At 63.9% G+C, this 21984-nt stretch overlaps 1 protein-coding gene across 7 annotated transcripts in view; it reads right to left on the bottom strand.

The window, feature by feature from the left end:
• The window catches only part of ARVCF (ARVCF delta catenin family member), a 35917-nt gene that overhangs the window by 2053 nt on the left and 11880 nt on the right, over nt 1–21984 (bottom strand). For 2 of the 7 annotated variants that reach the window (XM_004275993.3, XM_033439529.2), the window contains exons 2-16: nt 16975–17202; nt 8568–8726; nt 7939–8459; nt 6498–6997; nt 5760–5943; nt 4853–4970; nt 4334–4505; nt 3819–3836; nt 2734–2805; nt 1349–1476; nt 993–1143; nt 698–896; nt 471–582; nt 280–370; nt 11–64 (exon numbers count right to left, since the gene is read on the bottom strand). In XM_004275993.3, coding sequence (XP_004276041.1) covers nt 11–64; nt 280–370; nt 471–582; nt 698–896; nt 993–1143; nt 1349–1476; nt 2734–2805; nt 3819–3836; nt 4334–4505; nt 4853–4970; nt 5760–5943; nt 6498–6997; nt 7939–8459; nt 8568–8726; nt 16975–17184 — 2689 coding nt within the window. In that variant the 5' untranslated portion in view covers nt 17185–17202. Of the gene's footprint in view, nt 1–10; nt 130–279; nt 371–470; nt 583–697; nt 897–992; nt 1144–1348; nt 1477–2733; nt 2806–3818; nt 3837–4333; nt 4506–4852; nt 4971–5759; nt 5944–6497; nt 6998–7938; nt 8460–8567; nt 8727–13588; nt 15054–16974; nt 17203–21984 lie in introns of those variants that run through there. The other 5 variants (XM_033439531.2, XM_033439532.2, XR_007471806.1 and 2 more) reach the window with 4 other exon arrangements.

Here is a 21984-nt window from a genome sequence, read left to right as displayed (position 1 = left end):
CTGCCCTCACCTGGGCCAAGTGCCTCCATGGGGATCACGTCCCGGCTGCCTGGCTTCTCACCGTCTGCAAGGTACGAGCGGGTGGCTGGCTGGTTGCAGCGGTGGCAGGGGACCAGGGCTGGCCTCAGCCTGGTGCCAAGGTGAACACCACGGGTGGAGAGGATTGGGGAGGGGAAGGGAGGGGGCCATCTTCCTGGAGGAAGGTCGGCCTCCCTCTACCCCTCAGCAGGGTGGAAGGACACTCCTGAACCTCAGGATGGACCCCTGCCTCATACTCACCCAGGCTCTTGTCCACCAGCGGCAGTGTGCTATCGTCCAAGCCTCCGGGACTCGGTGGTGCCTTGGGGCCCTTGGCATTAGCAGAACCCGACTAGGGGGAGGAGGGCACATAACAGACGGGGTGGGTCGGGGTGCTCCCACGGGGTACCCAGCCTGGGCGAAGTGAGAGAGAAGGGCCGGGTGGGCCGAACCTGGAAGCGCGCCTTGGTCCAGCCGTCCCTCTGCAGAGCACCACGCAGCTCCTTGTAACTCCACACCGTCTGCAGCACGTGGGATGCGGCCTTCGCCTCGCGCACCGATTGGCTGCGGTCCGGGCTGGGGTCAGTGTCTGGCCAAGACGGCCCTGCTCTGGCCCCACCTAGGCCCCGCCCCGCCCACCTGGGGGCACCTCCTGCCCACCTAAGCCCCACCCACCCACCTGGAGGCGCCAAGTGCCACCAGCGCAGGCACGCCGCGGGCCTGCAGCAGCGAGCGCGCGTTGTCCAGGCTGTCAGACACGATCTCGTGGATGGTGTTGAGCACGGCCACCACTGTGTCCTCCTCCAGACCGGCCCCGGGCCGCGCAGGTGCCTGCGCGCTGCGCACATTTCGCACGAGCTCGGCCATGGCGTAGCTCCCTGCAGGCAGGGGCTGTAAGGACACTCCGGTGCCGGCAGGAGGGGGGCCGCGAGGAGCGGGTGGCCCGGGCCCCAGACCCCCGTCCCCGCCCTCACCGATGAGGTCCTTGTTGCGCCGGTCCAGCGAGAGGTTGCGCAGGGCGATGGCGACGGCGCGCACCACCTTGTCGGTCTCTGACTGCAGCAGCTCCACCAGCACCGGCAGCCCGCGCTCCTTGCGCACTGTGGCGCGGATGTACGTGGCCCACTGCGGCGGGGGTGTGAGGTGTGCTCAGTGCTGGCCGCGCCGCACACACCAGACGCTCGCCTACCTGAGCCCTGACCGCTCCTCCGGCTGGACTGTTCTTCTCCCCCGCCTGACAAAGCCCTCCCCCAGCAGCTCCCCCAGCATCTCCACCGGGAATGCTCCTGGGATTCCCTCGGCCTCCTCCCTGCCAGGCTTGGCCTCTCACCACCCAGTTGCCGGCACTGAGGTTCTGCAGGGCACCGGCTGCGGCCTCCAGAGTGTTGAAGTTCCGACTCTCCGTCAGGAGGGACAGGTAGAGACGCACTACCTCGGGCTGGTACAGCAGCTCGAAGCCTGCGCACGGAGCACCCGCAGCCCACAGTCACCCAGGCCGCCCCATCACCCCCTACCCCCTCCTCAGCCCTCCCAGGGAAGGGCGAGCTGTGGCCCAGGATGGCTGTGGCATCATCAGGAATGTTTAGCAGCAACATGTTCACCCCTTAGCCACCGAAGAGTAAAAAGCCTTGCCACTTCACAAGGCAATCAACCCAAGCTCTGAGGTAGCAGTGGGTTTAGGCGAGGTCATTCTTCCTTGACTCCACTGCCAAAGAAATGGGACCTGCCTGATGCTGGAGCTTCCGGGAGGCCTGGGGTGGGGAGGGAGGCAGTAACCACAGCTGCTCCCCTAGCAACAGGACTCAGACTCCCTAGCAACAGCCCCCCCACCCGTATATAAGGCCCACCCTCCCTGTCAGAGCCACTCAACCACTCCTCGTTCCTCATCAATTGAGGCTCCAGCCTGGCAGCAGAGCCACCCCACAGTGCTCCAGAGAGGAGGGCGGAGCAGCCTTCCAAGTCTGCCCCCACATTTAGGCTTCTGTGTCCCTGGACATTTCCTCCCCTCCCCCGCACGCCCCACGTGTCATCACCCCTTCTCCAGTTCTCATGTCCCATACTCCCTCCACTCCAGCCTCCTGTCCCCCAAATGCTCCAAGCACTTGCCCCTGCAGGGCATTTGCATGGGCTGGTCCCTCTGCCTGTGATGCTTCCCCCCAGACCTCCACGGCTGCGCTGCTGCACCCTGCTCTTGGGCATCTGGGCTTGCAGGGCAGACCTCTCTCGCCCAGGCTGGATTCCCAGTGCACAGAGAAGTGCCACACAGAGTGGGGCTCCGATGGACACAGGGAGCGACAAGCTTGAACCGCTCCCCCACATGACCTGGGTGATCTTGCCCAGCCTCCCAACTGGATCTGACTGCACCTCGGGGCTCCAAAATCCCTAGGAGTGAACCCGGGCTCCTCGGCTGGCACAGGAGGCCCTGCCCAGCTAGGCCTCACTCCAATCCCTGCCAGCCTCTCATGTGCTATGTGACCTGGCAAGTGCCTGGCTCCTCCCTGCCTCTGCGCCCACACCCTGCCTGAAATGACCTGTGGCACAGACCCTGATTCTGAGCCCTGAGCAGGTGCCCAGGGACTGCACAGTCCTCCGAGGAACCCCACACCTGTAGGCCTCAGTTTCCCCACGAGATCCCCAAGGCCCTTCAGCCGTTTGGTGGTACAAAGCTTAACTCCTGGACAGGCCTCGGCCTGGATTCCACCTCCCACTGCTCACCTTTGGCAGCCTCAGTCCGCTTGGGTAGGTCCAGAGTGTCAAAGTTCCGGTCCATCTCACCATCCCTCTTCCCTGGAACAGAAGGGCAGTGGGAGGTGAGGTGGACCCTGCAGGGTGCAAGTATGTGTCAGGAGGGGTGAGGACAGCACCCCCACATCCAAGACTGGGCACCAAGAGGCCTGGGAACAGAGCACTGCTCTGAGTCAGGCAGGCAGCTCTGCCCAAAGGGCAGTGGTGGCAGTTAGGCCTAGGGAGGTCCGAGCCCTGCCTGAGCTGCCAGGACTCATCCTCCATCGGGTGCTGGGAGCTGCACTGCAGATCCTCCCGATGGGCTCCTTGGGCCCACCATGTGGGTGAACTGAGGGGTTCAGGAGCCCAGGCTGGGGCAGGGAGGTGCAGACAGGGAAGCCAAGGGCTGGCAGGGACAGGACTTGCCTGGCTGCACAGTGAGGCGGGGCTGGAGCCAAGAATCCCACTCATGGGGAAACTGGCCCCTGTCTGGGGCCAGGACCCAGCCCTGGGCTCTGCTGGCCAGGAGACCCCCCACTCGCAGGTCCCTGCAGCAGCCCCACCTAACACCCGTCAGCCTCGGCCTGCACACCTCCGTGAGAGCCAGCTCACCACCTCCCGGCTGCCCTCCTGCTCGGATGAGGAACCTTCCCCTTCCTGGAAGGCAGAGCTGAGTTCAGACAATCAGGGGCCTGCCCTACCCAGCCTCCTGGGGCATTTGCATGGTCCCTCCATCTGAGCCACACCTGGCCCATCCCATCAGAGGGGCAGACCCTGCTCCCCAGTGCCCCTGGGAATGGACATGGCCAGGCCCTATCCACCCTTGGCTCTGAGGTTACAGAGGGACAGCCCCTCGGCCTCCCAACCAGCCCCAGGCTGACATTCCTGCAGTTGTCATGTCCACACAGTTGCCATGGAGATGGCTGCCTAGAGAAGGATCTGGGATCGGGACTTCCCAAGGATGAAAGGTCCTACAGTTGTCATGGAGATGGCTGCCTGAGCAATGGGGGCGGGGAGGGGTCCCTGGTGCCCACTGCACCCGCCAGGCCTGCACAGCAGGACAAACAGGGACTTACCTTCATGGAACCACTCTTCTGGGCGGCCGGAGGAAGCACAGGAGAGAGGAGAGGAGGCTGAGCGGGCAGCACCCCCATTCCCTCCCAAGAAATGTAGGGCAGAGGGACGGGGACTCTCACCCCGATTACTTTTGGGGGCTGAGTGCCCACAAGTGGGACGGGGATCAGAAAAGGCCAACGCAGTGGGGCAGGTGAAGGCAGTGTACACACCCCTGGCAGCTGCACCCGAGGTAGGGACGGCGTGAGGCAGGTGGGGTGCTGCCCCCTGGGCTCCCCAGGGTCCTCGGGTGTCCTGCCAATGCCAGGAGGCGGCGCTGTCCTCGGCACTTCCAAACTTGGGCCCCCAAGCCCTTCCTGGAGCTGAGGGCCTGGGTCCGGGCGCCAGGGGGGACCACTGCACAGGTGGTCCTGGGCACCCTCCTTGGCTCCCTGAATGTGTCCCCGGTGGGTGTGGAGGGCCTTCGGCTTGGCAGGGTCGGGGGTCCTAGAGCAGTACCCCAGTCCCACCCACACACCTTTGGCCTTCTTGCCACCAAAGCAGCCGGCGTCCTCCCTCCTCCGGCGCTGGGCACCCATGGCACTGCCCGGGGGCCTGGGCTCGGCCTCCTGGTACCTGTCAGCCCCCGGCACCTCCTTGTGCACGTGGTAGGAGAGGTTCCGCACGATGCACACGCAGTTCTCCACTGACTGCAGGGAGAGGGGGCTAGGGTACCGCTGGGGGGCACGGGACACTGACCGCTCCCCCAGGGAAGGTGGCACAGCTCGTGAGTGCAGAAGGGACCGGGTGTAGGATGGGGAGGCCTGGGTTAGGGGCCCACTCGGGCGAAACCCAGGGAGGGGCTGAGGAAGGAGCGGGGAGCACCTACCACACGCGGGACCTGGTCCAGGGCTTCAGGGCACACCTGCTGCCCTGCACCACACACCCGTCCCCTGTGCCGCCTGGATAGTCCAGGGCTCCTGCTCCGTTCCCCGACCCTTCATGGGAGGCTGCGATACTGACCCTGCCTGGGGCCTGCCAGGGCCTCCCTGCCTACCTTGTTGTCCGTGTCCTTCCTGCCCACGGCCGACTGCAGGGCGTGCAGGAGTGCGTCCACCAGCCCCTCACACTCACGGAGTCGCCGCCGGGCCTCTGCACCATCTGAGCTCACATTCCTGTGTGGCCAAGAGCAAGCCCTGTGACCCCAGCTCCAGCTCCGGGGTCTCATCTTATCTGCAGAACGTGCTCTGTGCCATGCCGTTAGGGCTGCTAGCAGATGACAAGAGGCTAGCAGTGAAGGTGAAGCAGCAATGGCCTGACTGCTGAGACCCCAGGAGGGGGCCCTGGCCTGGCATCTGTGTGGGGTGGGGGGTCCCCTGACTCTCAGCTGAACTGCAAAGGGACAGAAGTGGATCCAGACGCCTGAATCTGTGCAGTTCAGGGCTCCACCCTGTGCTAAGGACCCCAGAGGGCCATGGGGGCATATCCTGATGGACAGGCAGGACCGAGGGGACGCAGGACTGCCTGTGGGGTCTCTGCAGGGCCTCCAAGGGTGGTGGGGGGAGGGCAGGGGTCACAAGGAGGTGGGATGAGGCCTCTGAGGCAGACTGGAGAGGAGGATCCTAGCTCCCCTTCCCTGGGTGTCACAGGGATGGGTCGAAGCTGGGCAGGGATGGAGCAGGGGTACATGGGAGGGTGGCAGACATCCAGAGGCTGCCTGTGGGGGTGAGTACAGCCCCATCAGGCACATTCTCGGGACTCGGGCAGAAACTGTAACCTGGCTCTGACGCCGAGGCCTGGGTGGCTAGCTGTCTTCCATGTTATCTGGGACACAGGGACGTGGCTATTCCTAGGACAGCTGTCCCCAGGTGTGCATGCAGGCTCCGGTGCCTGGCTCCTGCCTCCTTGGGTGGGAACAGCCCTGGGAGGCTTCGAGGGGCACCTGAGCAAGGCCCCATGCACACCTCAAGCAGCCTGATGTGTTCTTGAAGACAGTCGTCCACTCAGCATCCCGTGGCTTGGAGTCTTCGTTGGGCTCTGGCTCCCAGCCCGAGTGTGGCACAATGACCTCATGGGTCAGCGTCTGCAGGCCGTGGTCAATGATGACCATCTTCAGGGGTTCGTAGGACGACAGGTTCCAGAGTGTGCCTGCAGGGTGCCATCGACCCGCCAGTGCTGACCACAGGCACTGTCCCCACAGGACCAGCTCAGGACCCACCCCGCCCTCTTCGGGCCCCAGCTCACGCCGGAAGACAGGAGTGACAAAAGCCACAAGAGGCCCTGGGTGCTGCTCTGGTGTGGGTGAGATGCACACGCCACACCGAGAGGGGGCTCCCCGGGGCGGGGAAGGAGCCCCCTAGAGGCCAGGACACATAGGAGGGGCTGGCAGGGAGCCTGGAGCTGGCATGTGCCTTCTTTTCCCCACCCCTTCCCAGCCACCCAGGCAGGTGGGACTATGCTCCTGGGGCCACGCCAAGAGGGGATCATCACATGACCCTGACCAGCCATGGTCCCCACCACTGCCCTGCTGGGGGGGCCAGAGAGGCAGGACCCAGAGTAGTCATGGTGGGGACATGGGAGCTGGCGGGGAGGGGGCCAGTGCCAGCCCCACCTGTGGCGGCCAAGTCCAGCGGTAGAGACCTGACACAGTGCCTAAGCCTGACTCCCGACTGAACCGCGATGCAGGCGGCCGGGCGCCTCACCTGTGACAAGCTCGCGGACCTCGCTGTCCCGGGCAGCCCGCAGCAGGCGCACCAGGGCAGGCACTCCGCCGCAGTCCCGGATGGCGGCCTTGTTGTCAGCATCCCTGCCATACGAGAGGTTCCGCAGTGCCCCACAGGCCCGGCGCCGCACCTCCGCCCGCGGGTGGTCCAGCAGGGCCACAAGCAGCGGCAGCCCCCGCAGCTGCCGCACGCGGCGCTTGACACCCTCGTTCTCAAAGCACAGGTGCTGCAGGTAGGCGGCCGCGTTGGCCTTCACGGGGTCCACGGGGTGCCGCAGCATGGCCAGCACCTCGGGCAGCTCGGGGTCCCGCCAGCGCGGCTCCTTGCGGGCACTGTCCACCGAGGGTGAGCGCCGCACTGCCCGGTCCAGGCTGCCCAGGCTGCCATGTTCTGGCTGGGCCAGGGGCGCCGTCGTGGCTGGGAAGGGGGGCCGCTCCTCCATCAGCTCACCGCCATCGTCCGCCACGTCCTCGTAGGCCCTGTGCAGGTGAGCACGGTGCATGACCGTCTTCTCGCTGCTGCTGGCTGGCCTTGCCCCCAAGCGGCCCCATCACACATTCTCCGGGGGACCATGAACCCATGGGGCAGGGCTGAGCCTAGAGCATCGTCGGTGCTGAGGGTCATACCCGACCCAGCAAGAACTAACTCACAGCCAGTGACAGAGCCAAACCCCAGCCAATCTCATCAGAACTTGTATCCCTCCCAGATGGGAGCTCACTCACTCCCATCACCAGGCAGTTTCCCTGACTCCCAGCTAAATGTGTGTCTACGAAACATCTGTCTGTGACTGGGGTCCCACCTCCCCATGAGGCCATGTCTGGCTAGTGCACCCCTTGCACATAGCCAGCCTGGTAGGACCATCTGAGGGGCCTCAGGCCACCAGTTCTCCAGGGCACAAGATGTCAAACCCACTTCCTAGGTGAGGGATTGGGGCTGGGGGTGGGCGAGTGTCTCGCCTGTGGCCACAAAGCATAATCCAGACCCAGGCAGTGGTCATGTTCCCACATGACAGACAGAGAAGCTGAGGGCAGGGGAGACAGAACCAAAGGCTGCAGAGGGAAGGGAAGGACCGAGGGCCTGGGTTCTGGGTGCTCCTGTGATGGGGAAGGGGCTGGGGCCCAAGCTCAGAAAAATGCCCTGGGTCCCTTGGGCTTGTGTCTTCCGGGCCATCTGGCTGGAGCAGGGGCAGCAGGCATGGGCGCGTCACCAGATTCTCTTGCTCCAGACCCACAGGGAGGGTGCCCAGTGCAATCCCACAGCCCAGAGCCCGCCCTTGCCGCTGTCCCTGAGAAGAGCCAAGGCCAATTCAAACTAACGTGTGCGTTATTAACACAGCACCGCAGCGAGACTACCCGTGTGGTACTCTGCAAGGAGTGGAAGGCAGGCTTCTCGGAGGCAGTGACAGCGCATGGGGGCTCACCTGGTGCGCAGGCCCCGCCCACAGTCTGGCCTCCTCCGTGCGGCTGTGCCACAGTCAGCCTCCAGCTCCGGGCCCCCCTCGTCCTCAGCAGCCAGGCTGCGAGTGTCGTCCTCCAAGCCATACGGCTCTGCCTGGAACCGCTCGGGCTGGGAGCGGCCGGCTGGTGGCCCAGGCTCAGGGCCCGCGGGGAAGGCCTCCCGGCGGCTGGGCAGCGTGAAGCAGCCATCACCAGAGCCTGGGCCCAGGGGGCCTCCGCGCGGAGGCCGCACACCCAGCCCGCGGGACAGGCTGCCATAGCTGGGGACGTCGCGGGGCTCGTCAGGAAAGCCGCCTCCGCTGCCAAGGCAGGTGCGGGAGAGAGTGGCTGCCGGGCCACCCCCGCGCAGCAGGAAGTGTCGGTCCAGGGGGCCATCGGTGAAGGGGCCCAGTGGGTGGCCACTGTCCAGCAGGGGGAGGCCATCAGGGCCCACGGGCACCTGGCGCACTGTTCGAGTGGTCACCGTCTTGACTGTCTTGGTGACCTGGTGGGTGAGGGGGCAGCCTGTGGGCTGGCAGCCTGAAAGGCCAGGGTGGCCTCAGCCCTCCACCTGAATAATGGGTGGCCTGCAGGAGGCCAGGGCGAGGTGTACCTTGGTCTCAGTGCGACGAGTGGTGCCATCTTCCGATGTGACGATGGACACATGGGAGGTGGGGGTGCCAGGGTCCTCCTCCACCGTCACTGTCTCCTCCAGCACCTCAGGCGCCTCCGGCATCATGGCCAAAGAGGCCTGGCTGCCTGGGCTCTGCTCCTGGGCAAGGGGGCAGGTGTTGGTGGGAGGACCCCGTGCTCAGCAGCCCTGGGGCAAGGAAGCTCGTGCTGGCCTGGACGCCAGGAGGGCCTTCTTCCCCTGCCCCAGGGCCTGTCTCAGCCCCGGCTGGTGAGGACAGCAGCACATTCTTGCCTCTGAAAGCCGAGGGGCTGGTCCCCACCCCAGGTCCTCCTCGGGCTGATCTAGTGGATAAGGCCCTGGGCCCAGCGGCGCAGTCTTGGGCAGCCCTGTCTGAGCTGTAAGCCCAGCTGCCACAGCTCCTGGAGGCCCAAACACCCACAGGACGCTCTCCTGACGTCACTCATCACCCCTGCCTGTGCCCTCCCTAAAGGATGGCTCTTTCCTGTGCCTCCTCCCTGCCCACCCCAGAAACCTTGGGTGCAGGGGGTGGCAATTTCAGCATTGTTCACCGACTCCCTGTGGCCACACCGAGGCTCCCACCATCCCCAAGGCCAGCTAGACACCCTCGCAGGACAGAAATACCCAACTCCCAGAATGCCCTGCGCACTCAGAACACCAAAATACCCTTGCCCCTTCCGGCCCAGATACTCTTGGGGTGCTGAGTGGGCAGGGCCTGGCCCTACCTCACTCGGGCCAGTGGCTGGTACCCCTCACTGAGGCCCTGGGTGTCATATCAGAGAGCCCAGAGAGGGTGGATTCAGGCCAATGTGGGCCCAGCTGATCCTTGATGGGAACCCTGGTGTCCCCTCCCCCACACACCCCCGGGTCTCCCCAGCCTTGGCCCTCAGCTCTCAGCCCCCCTTGCCAACATCCCCACAGGCAAGATGGTGCTGGAGAGAGGCTCTTCTAAAGCCCACAGGCCTACTGGCCAGATTCACCAGTGGGGAAACTGAGGCTCAGAGAGGCCAGGCCAGCCCACAGCACAGCTGGGCTGGACCCCTGCTATGCTGAGTGGCATGGGGACCCCAGGCCTCTGACCACCTGGGTCCCCCCCCACCATGCCAACATCCCAGGATCAGCGTCTGGCCAGGACGGGTAGGAGCTGAAACCCAAGCTGCAGTGGGCGGGCGCGGGGGAGCACATTCCCGGGCAGCCAGGGCCGGGTCAGGAGGAGGACAGGTCCTGCTCCAGGGCCCAGGCCCGTGCCTTGTGGGATGGGTCCCCGCCTGGGCCCCAGGCCCCTGAAGCCTGCACAGACAGGGAGCTGAGGCCCAGGAAAGGCCAGCAGCTCAACCTGCATCTGCCTGGCACCAGAGCCCTGCTCTGCTCCCGTCCCCGGGCCCAGGAGCATGCAAGGCAAGGTGCCCAGGGCTGCCCTCGGGGCCTACCTCCCGAGGGCCTCGGGTGTGAAGTCTCCCCAGGTTGGGGTCCTGTCCTAAAGGAATGCATGTCCCCCCAAATACACACAGTGCTAAGGTTCTGGGCCCCTGCAGCCTCTTCAGGGGTCCCAGAAGCCTGCACCAACCTGCTGGGAGCATCCCTCAGGCTCTGGTGACAGAGGAAGAGGTCACAGAATGTGCCCCCTCCCCCAGAAGCAGGGCTTCGGAGGACAATATGTGATTTTATGAAAAAGAGAAACTGAGGCCTGACAGAGGAGAAAGGACTACCCAGAACTGCACAAACTGCTAACGGGGGATTTCAGGCATCCACAGGGAAGGGCTTTCAGTCACATGTCACCCCTCTGGGGCGACAGCCTTGGCTGCCGCCTTCTCAGTCCTAGAATGCAAGTAGTATGCCTGTCGGGGACCTGGCCAGGAAGGAAGGATGCTGTTCCTTGGGAAAGAGAAGTAAACTGAGGCCTGGGGTGGGGACACGCTGGTATGCGGCTGGGCAGGGTGGCCTGGCTCTTCTCTGAGGGCACTGGGGAGCTGGGGCGGTTCTGGAGCATAGGTTCAGGGACAGCATGCCCCTGCTGGGGCCTCGGCCGCCCCATCTGCACTTGGCAACTGTGGGAGCAAAAGTGTGGCTGGCAGTGAGCTCTCTGCTCAGCCGGGGAAGTGGGGGAGAAGCAAGGCCCCATGGCTACAAAGCACAGGGAACAGGGAGTGCAGGGAGCAGGACTGACAGGAGGAGACCAGGTTGTCCAGGACACTGCCAGGAGTACGAACCCCTTAGTAGGTATGCATACATTTGCATACATTTGCCCCTCTCCGAGAAGAGCCACTACCCCCTGGCCAGGCTTGGGCTGCTAGAGGGTGGCACAGGGGGTGCACATCTTGGACCTCAGTGCCAGGGGGGCCTGGCTGCTGCTTCTCACTCCAGCCTGCAGACACAATGCAGAATTGGGGGAAGAGGGGATGGGGGTCCAGGAGAGCCAGTGGCCCAACAAGGCCTGGCAACCCTGCAGCATCAGCCACCAACACCCAGCCCGGGCAGCCCGGCAGCGGGATCCCAAGGCCCCAAGAGCCCTGACTGGCAAATGACCTCAGGGAGCTAAAAATGGTGATGACTTCACCCCGGTGGGCAGGGAGGCGGGAGCGTGAGTCAGCCGGCGATCACAGGGAGGCCCGGCCCCCGTTACACACGCCTGGGCACACACATGCAGAAAGGGACCTGGACACACATGTGCACGAACACCCATCCCAGCTCCCCGGCCCAGGCACGTCAGTTCACAGGCTCTCCCGACAGCACCCAGCACCGACATCCCCTCCTGCCTTCTACCTGCATGTCCAGACTTCCTCAACCACCTATGCAGCATCTACCATGGGAGTCTCAGAGCCGGCAGGTGGGGGACCCAAGGCCTAGGGTAGAAGGAGCCCAAGGTCGACCCCTGCCTTGGGCCTCTGAAATGTCTTTGGGGTGAGAACATGGGGTCACAGACTGACTGACCAGGACACAGTCAGCTCTCAACAGAGGCTGCTGACCAGGCTGCCTGGATCCTCGTCTGGCCTCAAGGCCCTGCTCTAGGGCCCCATGTCCCATGGCCACCTACCCAGGCTGGCCCACCTCAGGAACCCCCAGCCCTGCAGTCCCAGATTTCCCTCATACCCTAGACATGAACAACACCTGCAGCCTCCCCCACACCCCAAATTCCGCCAAGTCCTGTCAACTGCCTTACCCTCCCTCTGCCCTGGCACCATCCTTGCCTCTGTCACTGGGATGACTGTCCAGCCTCCCATCAGCTCTCCCCAGGGCCCAAATCTGTCCCATGGTCCTCCTATCCATGGTCCACTTGGTCCAGGGGCCCTGGGTCTGGACCAGCAAGGGGCTGCTGTACACTTCTGGAGTTTCCCATGAGCTCCTGTGAACTTGTGGGAGGGGCCGAGCCCAGGACTCCAAGCAGGGGCGGGAGTGACCAGTATCCCAGAAAGGTGGACCCAACCACTGCTCTCAAGAGGGTCTCCAGAGGCCCAGAGCTGGAGGGCTCTGGCCCTGTCACACACCTGGGCTCAGCTTTCTTGTATGAAGACAAGAAGGACCCGGGGTGTCCAGGCCACAGGACAGGTGGGATAGTGCCAGTCCTGACTTTGTGACCAGATCTAAGGTGTGTGAGGCTCAGAAAACTGAGACATGGGACAAGACACAGAGGGGCCACCCCTGGGCAAAAGCCCACAGCAGCCTCTGGGGGCGCATGTGGGAATGGCGGAAGGAGGGGACAGAGGAAACAAGCCAAGTCACCACTGGTGGGGAGCTGGACTGGGGTCCCAGAGGCACGGATCCACCTGCAATGTCTGCCCTTGAGAGATGAGCACCCATGGTCTGGATCACGAAGAACAAGATGTGGGGTGGTTGTCCCACCCTGTCCACAGCCCCACCAGCACACGTAAGGGATAGATTAAGGTGGGATCCCACCCCTGGCTCCCACAACCCCCTGTCGAGGCTCTCAGAGAGCACGAGACGGCTGCTGCTGGATGAATGAACCGAGGGGTGGAGGAATACCAGCCCCCCATCCAGAGCGGCCATCCTGGATGAAGTCCAGGCCAAGCCAGGCAAGCATCTCCCACCATGGAGCAAGTCCTTGGCCATTACAGACGTCCTCTCCCTTGGTGCCCACAGTGGCGAACCCAGCCCTGGCTGACCGGGAGCTCCCCGCTCCACAGCAGCAGTCCACCTGCAAGGGCGCAGGCCCAGGATGAATGGCCAAGAGGCCAAGGGGCAGTAGGTGCCCAGCAGACTGGGGGAGCAAGCTTGTGGGCGACGGCAAGGTGGGCCATCACCCACCCTAGCTTTCCCAAGCCCAGCCCACACCCATCAGGCACACAGTGGCCCCACATTCCCCCAGCTCCCCTGAACTGGCCTCTCCATCTCTGGGGCAGGCAGGCACCTAGCTGTCCAGGTGAGCAGGTGTGTAGGAGACCTACCTCTTGCTCCTCCACTCTGCCTCAGTTTCCCCGCCTGTTAGGGGACCCCGCCCCTCTGAGCAAGAGTGCAGGCTGCCCGCGAGCCTTCCCCCATGCTGGTGCTGGGAGGAAGCCCCCCTCCGCCTCCGCACGTGGGCAGGGCAGTCCCCCAGCCCTCTCCCCACGTGCGCTGCCGCGGCAGACCCGGCTTGCATTAAAGCTCCGAAGCTCCTGCGCGGCCCCCAGAGCCGGGGCCCTGTGAATTTGGGGTAGGCCTAGTCGCGCCGCCCTCTCCAGATTCGGCCTCCCACCTGCGCAGAGGGTCTGCTCGGGAAGGCCCTGCCCACCACCCCGTCCCAGGCACCTGTCCCGGGCGCTGGCCCGGGTGCGCCCGCTCCCACCCCTCCACCCGCTCCCCGCACCCCCGGTGGCGCGCTCACTTCGCCGCCCCGCCCGGCCCCGGCCCGGGGGCGCAGACAATAGCCACCTCCGGCCGGCGGCTCCACGAACAAAAGCGGGTCCTCCCGGAGGGCCGGCGGCCCGCCCTCCGCCACCGGCCCCCGGGACAGTGCCCCCTCCCGGGACCAAGTTCCCTCCAACCTGTCTGAGTTCGGCCGGCATCGGGCCGGGCGCGGGGGACGCGAGCCGGCGGTGGCGGCGGCTGGACTGGGTTCAGCTGCGGTGCCTCGGCCGCTCAGCTCGGGTTAGGCGGACTCGCTCCCAGCGGGGCCGACCTGGCTAGGCGCGACCAGCGGCCAATCGGGAGGGGCGGGACGGTGAGGCGAGCAGCCAATCGGGAGGGGCCAAGCTGGGGCGGGGTGGATAGCAGCCAATCGGCTGGGGTCTCACCCGGGAGGGGAGGGGCGGCGGGCGGCCAATTGGGCGGGGCGAAGCCCCGCCCCGACCGGCGCGGAGCGGGTCTTGCCTGCAGCCTTGGGCCGGGGTCGCCCTCTGCCCCTGCAGTCAGGTCAGTCAGGGCTTCCCCACCCCCGTACCGCGGAGGTAGCATTTTCCGGCCGAGTCCTCCTTCCCAGGCCTCGGTTTACCCCCAGTAAAAGAGCCCACAGCCCTACCCCTGCAGTTGAGGAAACAGTTCTGGCAATGCAGGGGCCAGTGTGGCTAAGGCATCCTGCAAGACCACCCTCCTGGCACAAGCTGCCCATCCCGGCTGCGACTCAGTTTCCCCTAGCTGTGAAATGGTGGCCTATAAGAGTATTGACGGCGATGTCGCTCAGGTTTCCTAGATCTGGCTCCAGGCTCTTGCCAACCCTCCAGCACCTCCCCAGTAAGCGTCCCCACAGAGCTCAACCCGGGCCTGCACTGACCCACTTTCTCTTGCGTTCTCCCCATCAAGTCACAGAGGTCCAGGGGTCCCCCATCCTCTGAGAGGTGTCAGAGCAGATCAAAGGGAGGGGAGGGAGCACAACTCTTGGGTGACCCTGGGCGAAAGCTTGTGGGGCCCAGCTGGCCTCAGATCCTCTCCCTTCCATGTCTTTGACCTATTGGGAAGTGGGAGCTAGAGGGGACGGTTAATCAGGGCTTCTCCTACTATGGTGCACTCCCCACCCCCAGCAGCCTGGCTTGGAGGTGCAGCCACCCTGGGGGTCTGGCTTGGCCAAAGGGAAGCGTAGACACAGGGAAGGGTCTGGGCTGGGGCCCTCTCGGGTCATACCCCGCAAACGCAAGCCAACGGCTCTCACACCAAGAACGAGAGGCTTATGCTCTGGGTTGAACAGAGCTGGGCCGGCCCACAAAGGTTCAGCAGGCTGGGCAAGAGAGGGGGCCTTAGCCTTGGCTTTCTGCTTCCCACCTGCTTCTCCCCAGACCCCACTCCTCTTCTAGGACACTCCATGCACATAGGCCATGCAACCAGCATGCTCAAGCACTCTGGGTGTCCACTGCATGTTCCTCTGAGTCTCAGTTTCCCTTGAGTTGTCCTTACCACTGGACCCCTGTAACTTCCATCCGTGGAGCTACCTGGGGCAGGAGCAGAAGACTGTACCACTGCCCTGAGAGAACTTGGCCTGAATGCTTACATGTGAGTCATTTCTGTCTTCTCCCAAATTTCACCATCTGTTACTGCCCTAGCCTCATCCCCCTCTTGGCCCAGCCCAAAGTTGGCCAGGTCCCTAAAGGTGTCCCCCGCCTCCACACACACACACATTGCTTGAGGGTCAGTCCTGCTCCAGCCAGCCTGCTCCAGGTGTCTGGAGGAGGCGACCCTTTCTGCTAGAGGATGAAGGGCAGGCAGCCAGCACTGTGGAGCAGCACCCCGAGACTCTCGACTCCCCAGCCCCAGCTACCTGCCTTGCCACCAGCCTCTAAGCTGCACAGATCCGGGCTCTGACACTGAGGACCAGGTCCAGGCAGCCGTGGCTCACAGGTGGGTCACTAGGCACCTCCTGCTGAGATGGGTCTGGGAAGCAGGTTTGGCATGGAGGCTGCCAGGCCTGGCCCACTGGATGTGGCTGCCTCCCCATCAGCCCTGCTAGTCCAGCCACAGCCCTGGGAACACACTCTCTCTGATCTCAGCCTGAGAAACCATCTCCTCCCAAGAGAGAAAACCAAGGGCAGGTCTTGGAGGGCCTTGGGTGGGGAGGGGTAGTGGGCAGGGAGGGTGGTGGCCTGATCTTCAGGCTGCAGCCCTCAGGAGGCCAGGGCAGCTCCAGGCTATGGGAATGTCTTCCCACAGGGGCGTTGACCTTCAGCAGCACCCTCTGGGCTGGAGGCCAGAGCCCTTTCTGGCCTGGGAGGGCTGGAAAGAGGGCCTGGAGCCTAAAGAGTGGCCTTGGGGTCATGGGCTGCCACTGTCCCTGTGTGGCCCAGCGGGCTGTTCTGCTCCCCAAATTTGGGGGTGCAGGCCTCACCCTTTGGAGTGCCTGGGGTCCAGGGGGCCACAGGGGTGGCCCTCATACGTAGACCCACCTGGCCTCAGTTCCAGCCTCCCATGAACTGGCTGTGCGGCCACGTCAGCACCAGCTGGCTTGGAAAGACAGCTACCCAGTGTGTATGGGCCCACTGAAGATGCGCCTTCAGCTCTGACTGTGGACCATGCTGGGCCGTGCGTATGGATCACCCACTGGTAGATGAGGACATCAAGGCTTGGGGGCAGTTACTGGCCAGGTCCCCCAGCCTGACACAGACCACTGCTTCTGAGCCCCAAACGCCCAGGCTAGATGAAGCTAGCGCACTGGGCCAGTCTCCACCAAGACCCGTAACCCCCTCCTTTTCTCTCCAGCCACAGAGGTCCAGGCCGCCCCAAGCCGCCAGCACATATGTGCCGGGCCCCCACAGCCAGCAGCCCGTCTGGCTCCCTGGAGCTCTGCCCGTGCCCTGCCCTGCATCTCAGTCAATCACAGGAACTGCAACAATCACAGCAAACTCCCTCCTCCCCCACCAGCACCCCAGGAGCCAGGCGCTATTGCCCCATCTGAAGGTTCGGTACTGGGGCACAGCTCGTGTCGGGAGGACCCCACGAGGCCTCCTGACCTCACTGTACATCCCAACTTCAGAGTTCTCAGGGCCTGGCCAAGAGCAGACTGGGCTCTATACCTCCTGGGGCTGAGCAGGGGCAATGGCCAGTCACCTGCTGGGCTGCAGGCAGAGCCTCAGCCCTGCTCAAGCCTCCCCCGGGGCTGACCCACTGACTGATGCCGGCAACGAAGGCAGAGAGACTCCATGGAAGCAAAACCCTCAGTGTCACCAGGCTGACTGCTGAGCCGCCCAGAACAGACCCTGCCCAGCTGTCTGGGCCCTGAGGGCTCACACAAGTGGAAAGTGCTGTTCTGAGGGTTGGGCTGTGTCCTGCCCATTTGTCACATGATGCCCTGCATACCCAAGGGGGTTGGAATCCCACTTTCTTTCCCTCCCCAGAGGCCCCAGGTCGTGCAATAAGCCACTGCATGCTGGCTTGTGGTCCACCTAGGCCCCTTGATTTTTTTCCCCACTTGGCCATTTTCACCCTTCCTGAGTCCCTGGGCTGTTACCTGCAGGACAAGCTGTTGCCAGGCCATCGACAAGGGCTGCCCACTGCCCACGCCACTGCTGCCCATGCCAGGCTGTTGGGCACGCTCCAGCTGCAGGGCAACATGGCGCCGTTCCTGCTCCAATGCCCGTGTCAGCCGCTCGAAGCGGGCCTCCTGCTCCTTCACTGAGGCCAGGATGCTGGCAGCCGAGTGCACGTTGCAGTCCTCCATGACCAGGATGCTGGCTGACTGCAGGCAAAGCAGAGCAAGTCAGGGTGGGGCCAGGGCGGGGGACTGGAGAGGCCGTCGTGGGCCCCCTGCCCACCCCACTCACAGATCACATGACTCACTCCCAGACCACAGCATCCAGCTCTCTGGAGAGAAGCCACATTGATTAAATTCTAAATTAAAAGCCATTAATCCAAGGCTGGCCGGAAGCAGCCGGCTCCCTCCCTGTGGTGTGTGGGGCTCTGACCCGGGCTCCCTGCTTCCTGCCAGGCCCAGCAGAACCTCGGACCATGGGTGTCCCAGAGCCTGCTGGGGAGGGAAGGGAAGGGGAGGGAAGGGAAGGAAAGAAAGAGCTCGTGTGACCAGCTCTCAGACCTCCCAGGCCCTCTGCTGTCCAAAGCACATGCCAGTTCACCCCACCCTCATGGCACCAGCACAGGCCCATCTCACTGAGGTGGGCGCTGGGGCCCAGAGAGGGTGGGGGACCTGTCTGTAGCCACACAGCTCGCATGGCAGAGCTGGCACACTAGTTGGCAGGGAGTGAGAAATTGCTCCGCAGCCGCTGGGTGCCTGGCCACCTAGGCAGGTGCGGGGATGACGCGGGCCTGCAGACCAGTGGTCCCACCTCCACTCCCAGCCACGCTGGCTGGGAGCAAGGGCGGTGTCTACCCCATGCATACAGCCTGGCTGAGATTCCGTGTCCAGAAGTGGCCCATGTGCCTGACGCCTGACCCCGAAGGAGGCTGAGGGCAGGGACCTGGGCGCCTGAGGCCCAGCGTCTGGAGAGAGTCAGGCCTGCCCGGGCCCCAGCCCAGCGCTGCCCCTGTGGGCCCCCGGGGAGCGGGTGGGGGCAGTGGGGGCTTGGCAGCTGCAAAGACGAGCCAGAGCCAGCGCTTTTCCTTACCAGTTGCTCCCTGGCTGACCAGCATGTTTGCTTTTTGTGGGCAAAGAGCAGCAGAAGTATGTGTGCTCAGACCCAGGCTCTCGGCACGGCAGCGGGTGGGGCGCAGGCCACGTGGGGGCTCCATGTGCAGCACAAAGCCTGACCCAGGCCAGCCCGCCAAGGCCATACCAACATGGGGCCTGGGCATGGCTGGCAGTACCCCTGAAGGGTCAGCTCTGCTGCTCATGGGCCCCCGGGGAACCGGCTGCAAGGACAGAGCCCTGGAAAGGAAGGGTCAGCGCTGGGCTTGGCCATACCAGTGGCAGCTGGGCCAGGGGTGCGGGTGCACTTCAAGGTGAAAGGACAGCACAGTGACTCCCTCAGCACCCGCAACAGCTGGGGAAATCAAGGCCCATCGAGGGAAGAGACCAGCGTGGGTCCAGGGCTGGGCTCCACTTCCCCAGCACCTGTCACACAAATGAAACAGCAACGAACTGAATTCCTACTGGGAGAGGTGGTGGTCAGCACGGCGGCGGTGGGCTGGCTGCAGACCCACGTGCTAACATGGAAGGCAAAATATGCATGAATTTTTAAGATGGACCATGAGACTTCAAAGATGCTTTACCCAGCTGATCCTGGGTAGAGGTCGGCTCCAGACTTGCTTCCTCTGCTGTCCCGGGAGGCCTGGGGGCCGCCAGGGAAGTGCCATGTGCGGGACCTCAATGACCCTCACTCTCCTCTCTGGCCAATGCCTTCCCAGCCTCTGTTCCCCTGCGAGGGCCCCACACTGCCTGCTGGGCAGGCCCCTCCCGCCCCTGCCCAGACCAAGCCACCAGCTTCCTGAGTCCTCGGTGGAGGCTGCTCCTCACCACGCTTGCCCGTCACCCATGGGGTGGATTTAGGAAGAGGACAGGGACACATGTGCCATGCAGACACAGGCAGCCTGTCCTGGGACACGTGTCCAGGCCTAGGCACCCCAGGAGTGGCCCCAGGTGGGTGGATGTTGGGTGGATGGAGGGATGGAAGGGCAGGAGACCGGGTGGAAAGGGACACAGATGATCAGTGAGGGGACGTATGGAGGCTGCCAGGAGGGGGCTGCATGGGAGGGTGGGTGAGTACGGAGGCAGCAGGGTGGGGGGAGAATGGGAGGCGGGCAGGAGGAATGAGTGGACGGGTAGTTGGGTGGATGAATGGGTGAGCAAGGGTGAGGCTGAGAAACACTCCTGGGAAGGGGCCCCCAAACCCGCTGGGGCACCACTGTGACCAGCGCCCGCTCCCCCATGAGGGTGCAGGCACACGGAGGAACTGAGGAGATGCCCACCCTCCCCCGAAACCATGCCCACACTCAGCGTCTTCCTGCTAAATCAGCCGCTCCTCCTCAGAAGGAGTCCAGCCAAACCCTGCTCCAGAAATTATGGGGACAGAGTCCAATCTGGGTTGAGGAATTAGAGGAATTTCCTACGGGTCAGGCTGGCAGGAGGCCTGGGCTTCAGTGCTGACCCCTCGCCGGCCATTTGTTGGTACACTGCCCACTGCCCCAACCTTCACAAGGGGAGGGAGGGGACTGGCTACGGGTGGAGCCTCCTTTCACACCCCTGGCCCCACCCACTTGATGGGGAGGAAAGTAGGCAGCAGGGGTGCTGAAGGCCACCCACCTGGGAATGCACGGTGTCCCCCCCATGCTCCCAGCACTGTTCAGGCCTTGCAAGTGCCCATGTTTACCCTACCGCCCCTGCTGTGGTTGGATGGTGCCCACAGCCACGGGGACAGCTTCTGGCCAAGCCCACGAGGACGGGCACTGTGCCACGGCCAGGACCACAGGGTCACCCGTAGTTGGTGTAATGCGGGGGTCGCAGGGTGAGGGGGGGCTTGGATGGGAAGAGTCCGTTCTTGACCTTAAAGCAGTGGAAGGAACTGCCAAGGAAAAAGGACCAGCTTGTCTTTGTGAGAATGAAACATTTCTAAACATCCAGAAAGAGTGCCACGTGCTGTGGTTGTGGCTTGCTTTTCAAGTGTAGCGAGCGTTTCATACAGACAACAAGTGGGACTGTACATGTAGACACGGCTCCACTGCTGCGGAAGATGCGTGGGCACGTGGGGACACGTCACACTACTCTCCACTGTTGTGTTTGCAATTTTCCATGATATGGGAAGTAGGAGAAAACGACAAAGAAAACGAAAATACTGTCAACGTACTGGGATCGTCTTCACAACATCCAGTAGAAAAGTGATATCCTTCATCTATACGGTGATTATATAAGTCAGTAGGAAAAACCGAACCCCAACTTGAGGTGGGAAAAGGTCATCAAAAAGGCATGTGGCCCAGAGATGAGGTGCGAAGGATGAGTGTGGAAATGGTCACGCGCGCGCGCGCAGACACACACATATACACACGCACTGGAAAGAGGGCGTGTTGGCTGCAGCGGTGCTCTGGGTGGAGGGCTCCTGGCCCACAGGTTGCAGCAGGTCCGAAGTTCTGCACGTACCCATGTTCTAAGAGCTACTGCCTTCGCGAGAGGCAAGTAAGAAATGGGAAAGCAGGTGCCCCTCCCCCACCCCAGCAGGCCAGGCAAGTGAGCGCGAGGCCAGGGAACTCTCCCCAGGGGCTTGGGCGTTGCCGCCCGCCACCTGAGGGAAGCAGCTAGGTTTTCAGGGAGCTGGGAGAACTGTAACAGAATTCATCCTGGAAACTGGGTTTCCCTAGCAGAGGAGGTGACCCTATCGCCACCTGGACGCGACACCATGGAGGTGGGAGGTGGACACAGATGGCCCCTCAGTGACCTCCTCCTGCCCCCAAACCGTCCCTGTGGACACCCAGCAGCACCCACTGACCACACAGAGTACAACTACTCTGTGCAGGGGGAACGGTCTGGGCGGTTCTTCCCAAGGGGCTCCTGCCCTGCACTGATGGGGCGCCCTGGGCTAAGGGAGAGCCAGGTCCCTGGCAGCACTGGTCAGCCCCAGGGCAGGAGCCGCTGGACTGGTGGTCCAGGAGGACCAGGGGCTATGGGGAGGCTGATGCAGGAGGCTCGGAGCCAGGTCAAGGCAGGGACACTTCTGGGAGCCCACGGAGCCCGAGGTCTTGGGAGCTAAGGGCCTGGGGCCGGGCCCAGGGCCAGGGCTGGGAAACGGCCAGGTAACTACAGGCTGGACATGGCAGAGGAGGCCTCGCCCTGGCAGGAGGGTGGGCCAGGTGTAGGTGAGCATCCAGCTGCTGCCCCTCCTCAGTGGGGGGTTGAGCCACAGGGAGCCCCCACCAGAGGCCCCCAAAGGGTCTCAGTCTGAGATTCCTGCCAGGGCAGGTCACAGACACTTGCTCCAAGTCTCCGGGTTCCCTGCCTCTCTGGGTGGACCTGTGGGATGGCAATGGACAGCAGTCCCCCAGCCCTAGGCTGCCCCTCCTGCACCTGACCCAGATTCCAGCTGCAGCTGCAGCCAGAGGGCAATGCCTGACAGGCTCCAAGTGTGGGGTCTGGGCAGCGAGGACCCACCTCCTCCACAGTCTCTACAGCAGCAGCCAGGCCAGGGGCACCCCAAGGGCAGGGCAGGGAGGGCTGGGGCTGGTGGTCCCTCTGCCTACACCAGCAGCCTACCCACTCCAGCCTGGCCACAATAGGGGAGCCCGGGCATAAGGCTGGGGAACCCCAAGGTGCCCCACTGTGTGGGGTGGGCTGGCCTGTTGCCTCCATACCTTCCCCTAGGGTCCCTTTGGGAGGTGGCTCCCCCAACCCCCCATTCCATCTCAGGGAGAGCAGAGCAGCGAGGGGGCAGTTCTGAGGGCCCAGGCTCAGAGCCCCACCCCACCGTGCTCTGGGGTGGGCACAGGAGCCAAGGCGTTCCTGAGGCGGAGCCTGAGGCTCACAGCCAGGCTGGGACCAAACCCGACGGATCCAACTGGCACCGGGGCCTGGGAGCCCAGC

This window comes from Orcinus orca, chromosome 15 (assembly GCF_937001465.1).
Source record: "Orcinus orca chromosome 15, mOrcOrc1.1, whole genome shotgun sequence".
Taxonomy (NCBI): Eukaryota; Metazoa; Chordata; class Mammalia; order Artiodactyla; family Delphinidae; genus Orcinus; species Orcinus orca.
This window is presented reverse-complemented; position numbering and strand designations above follow the sequence as displayed.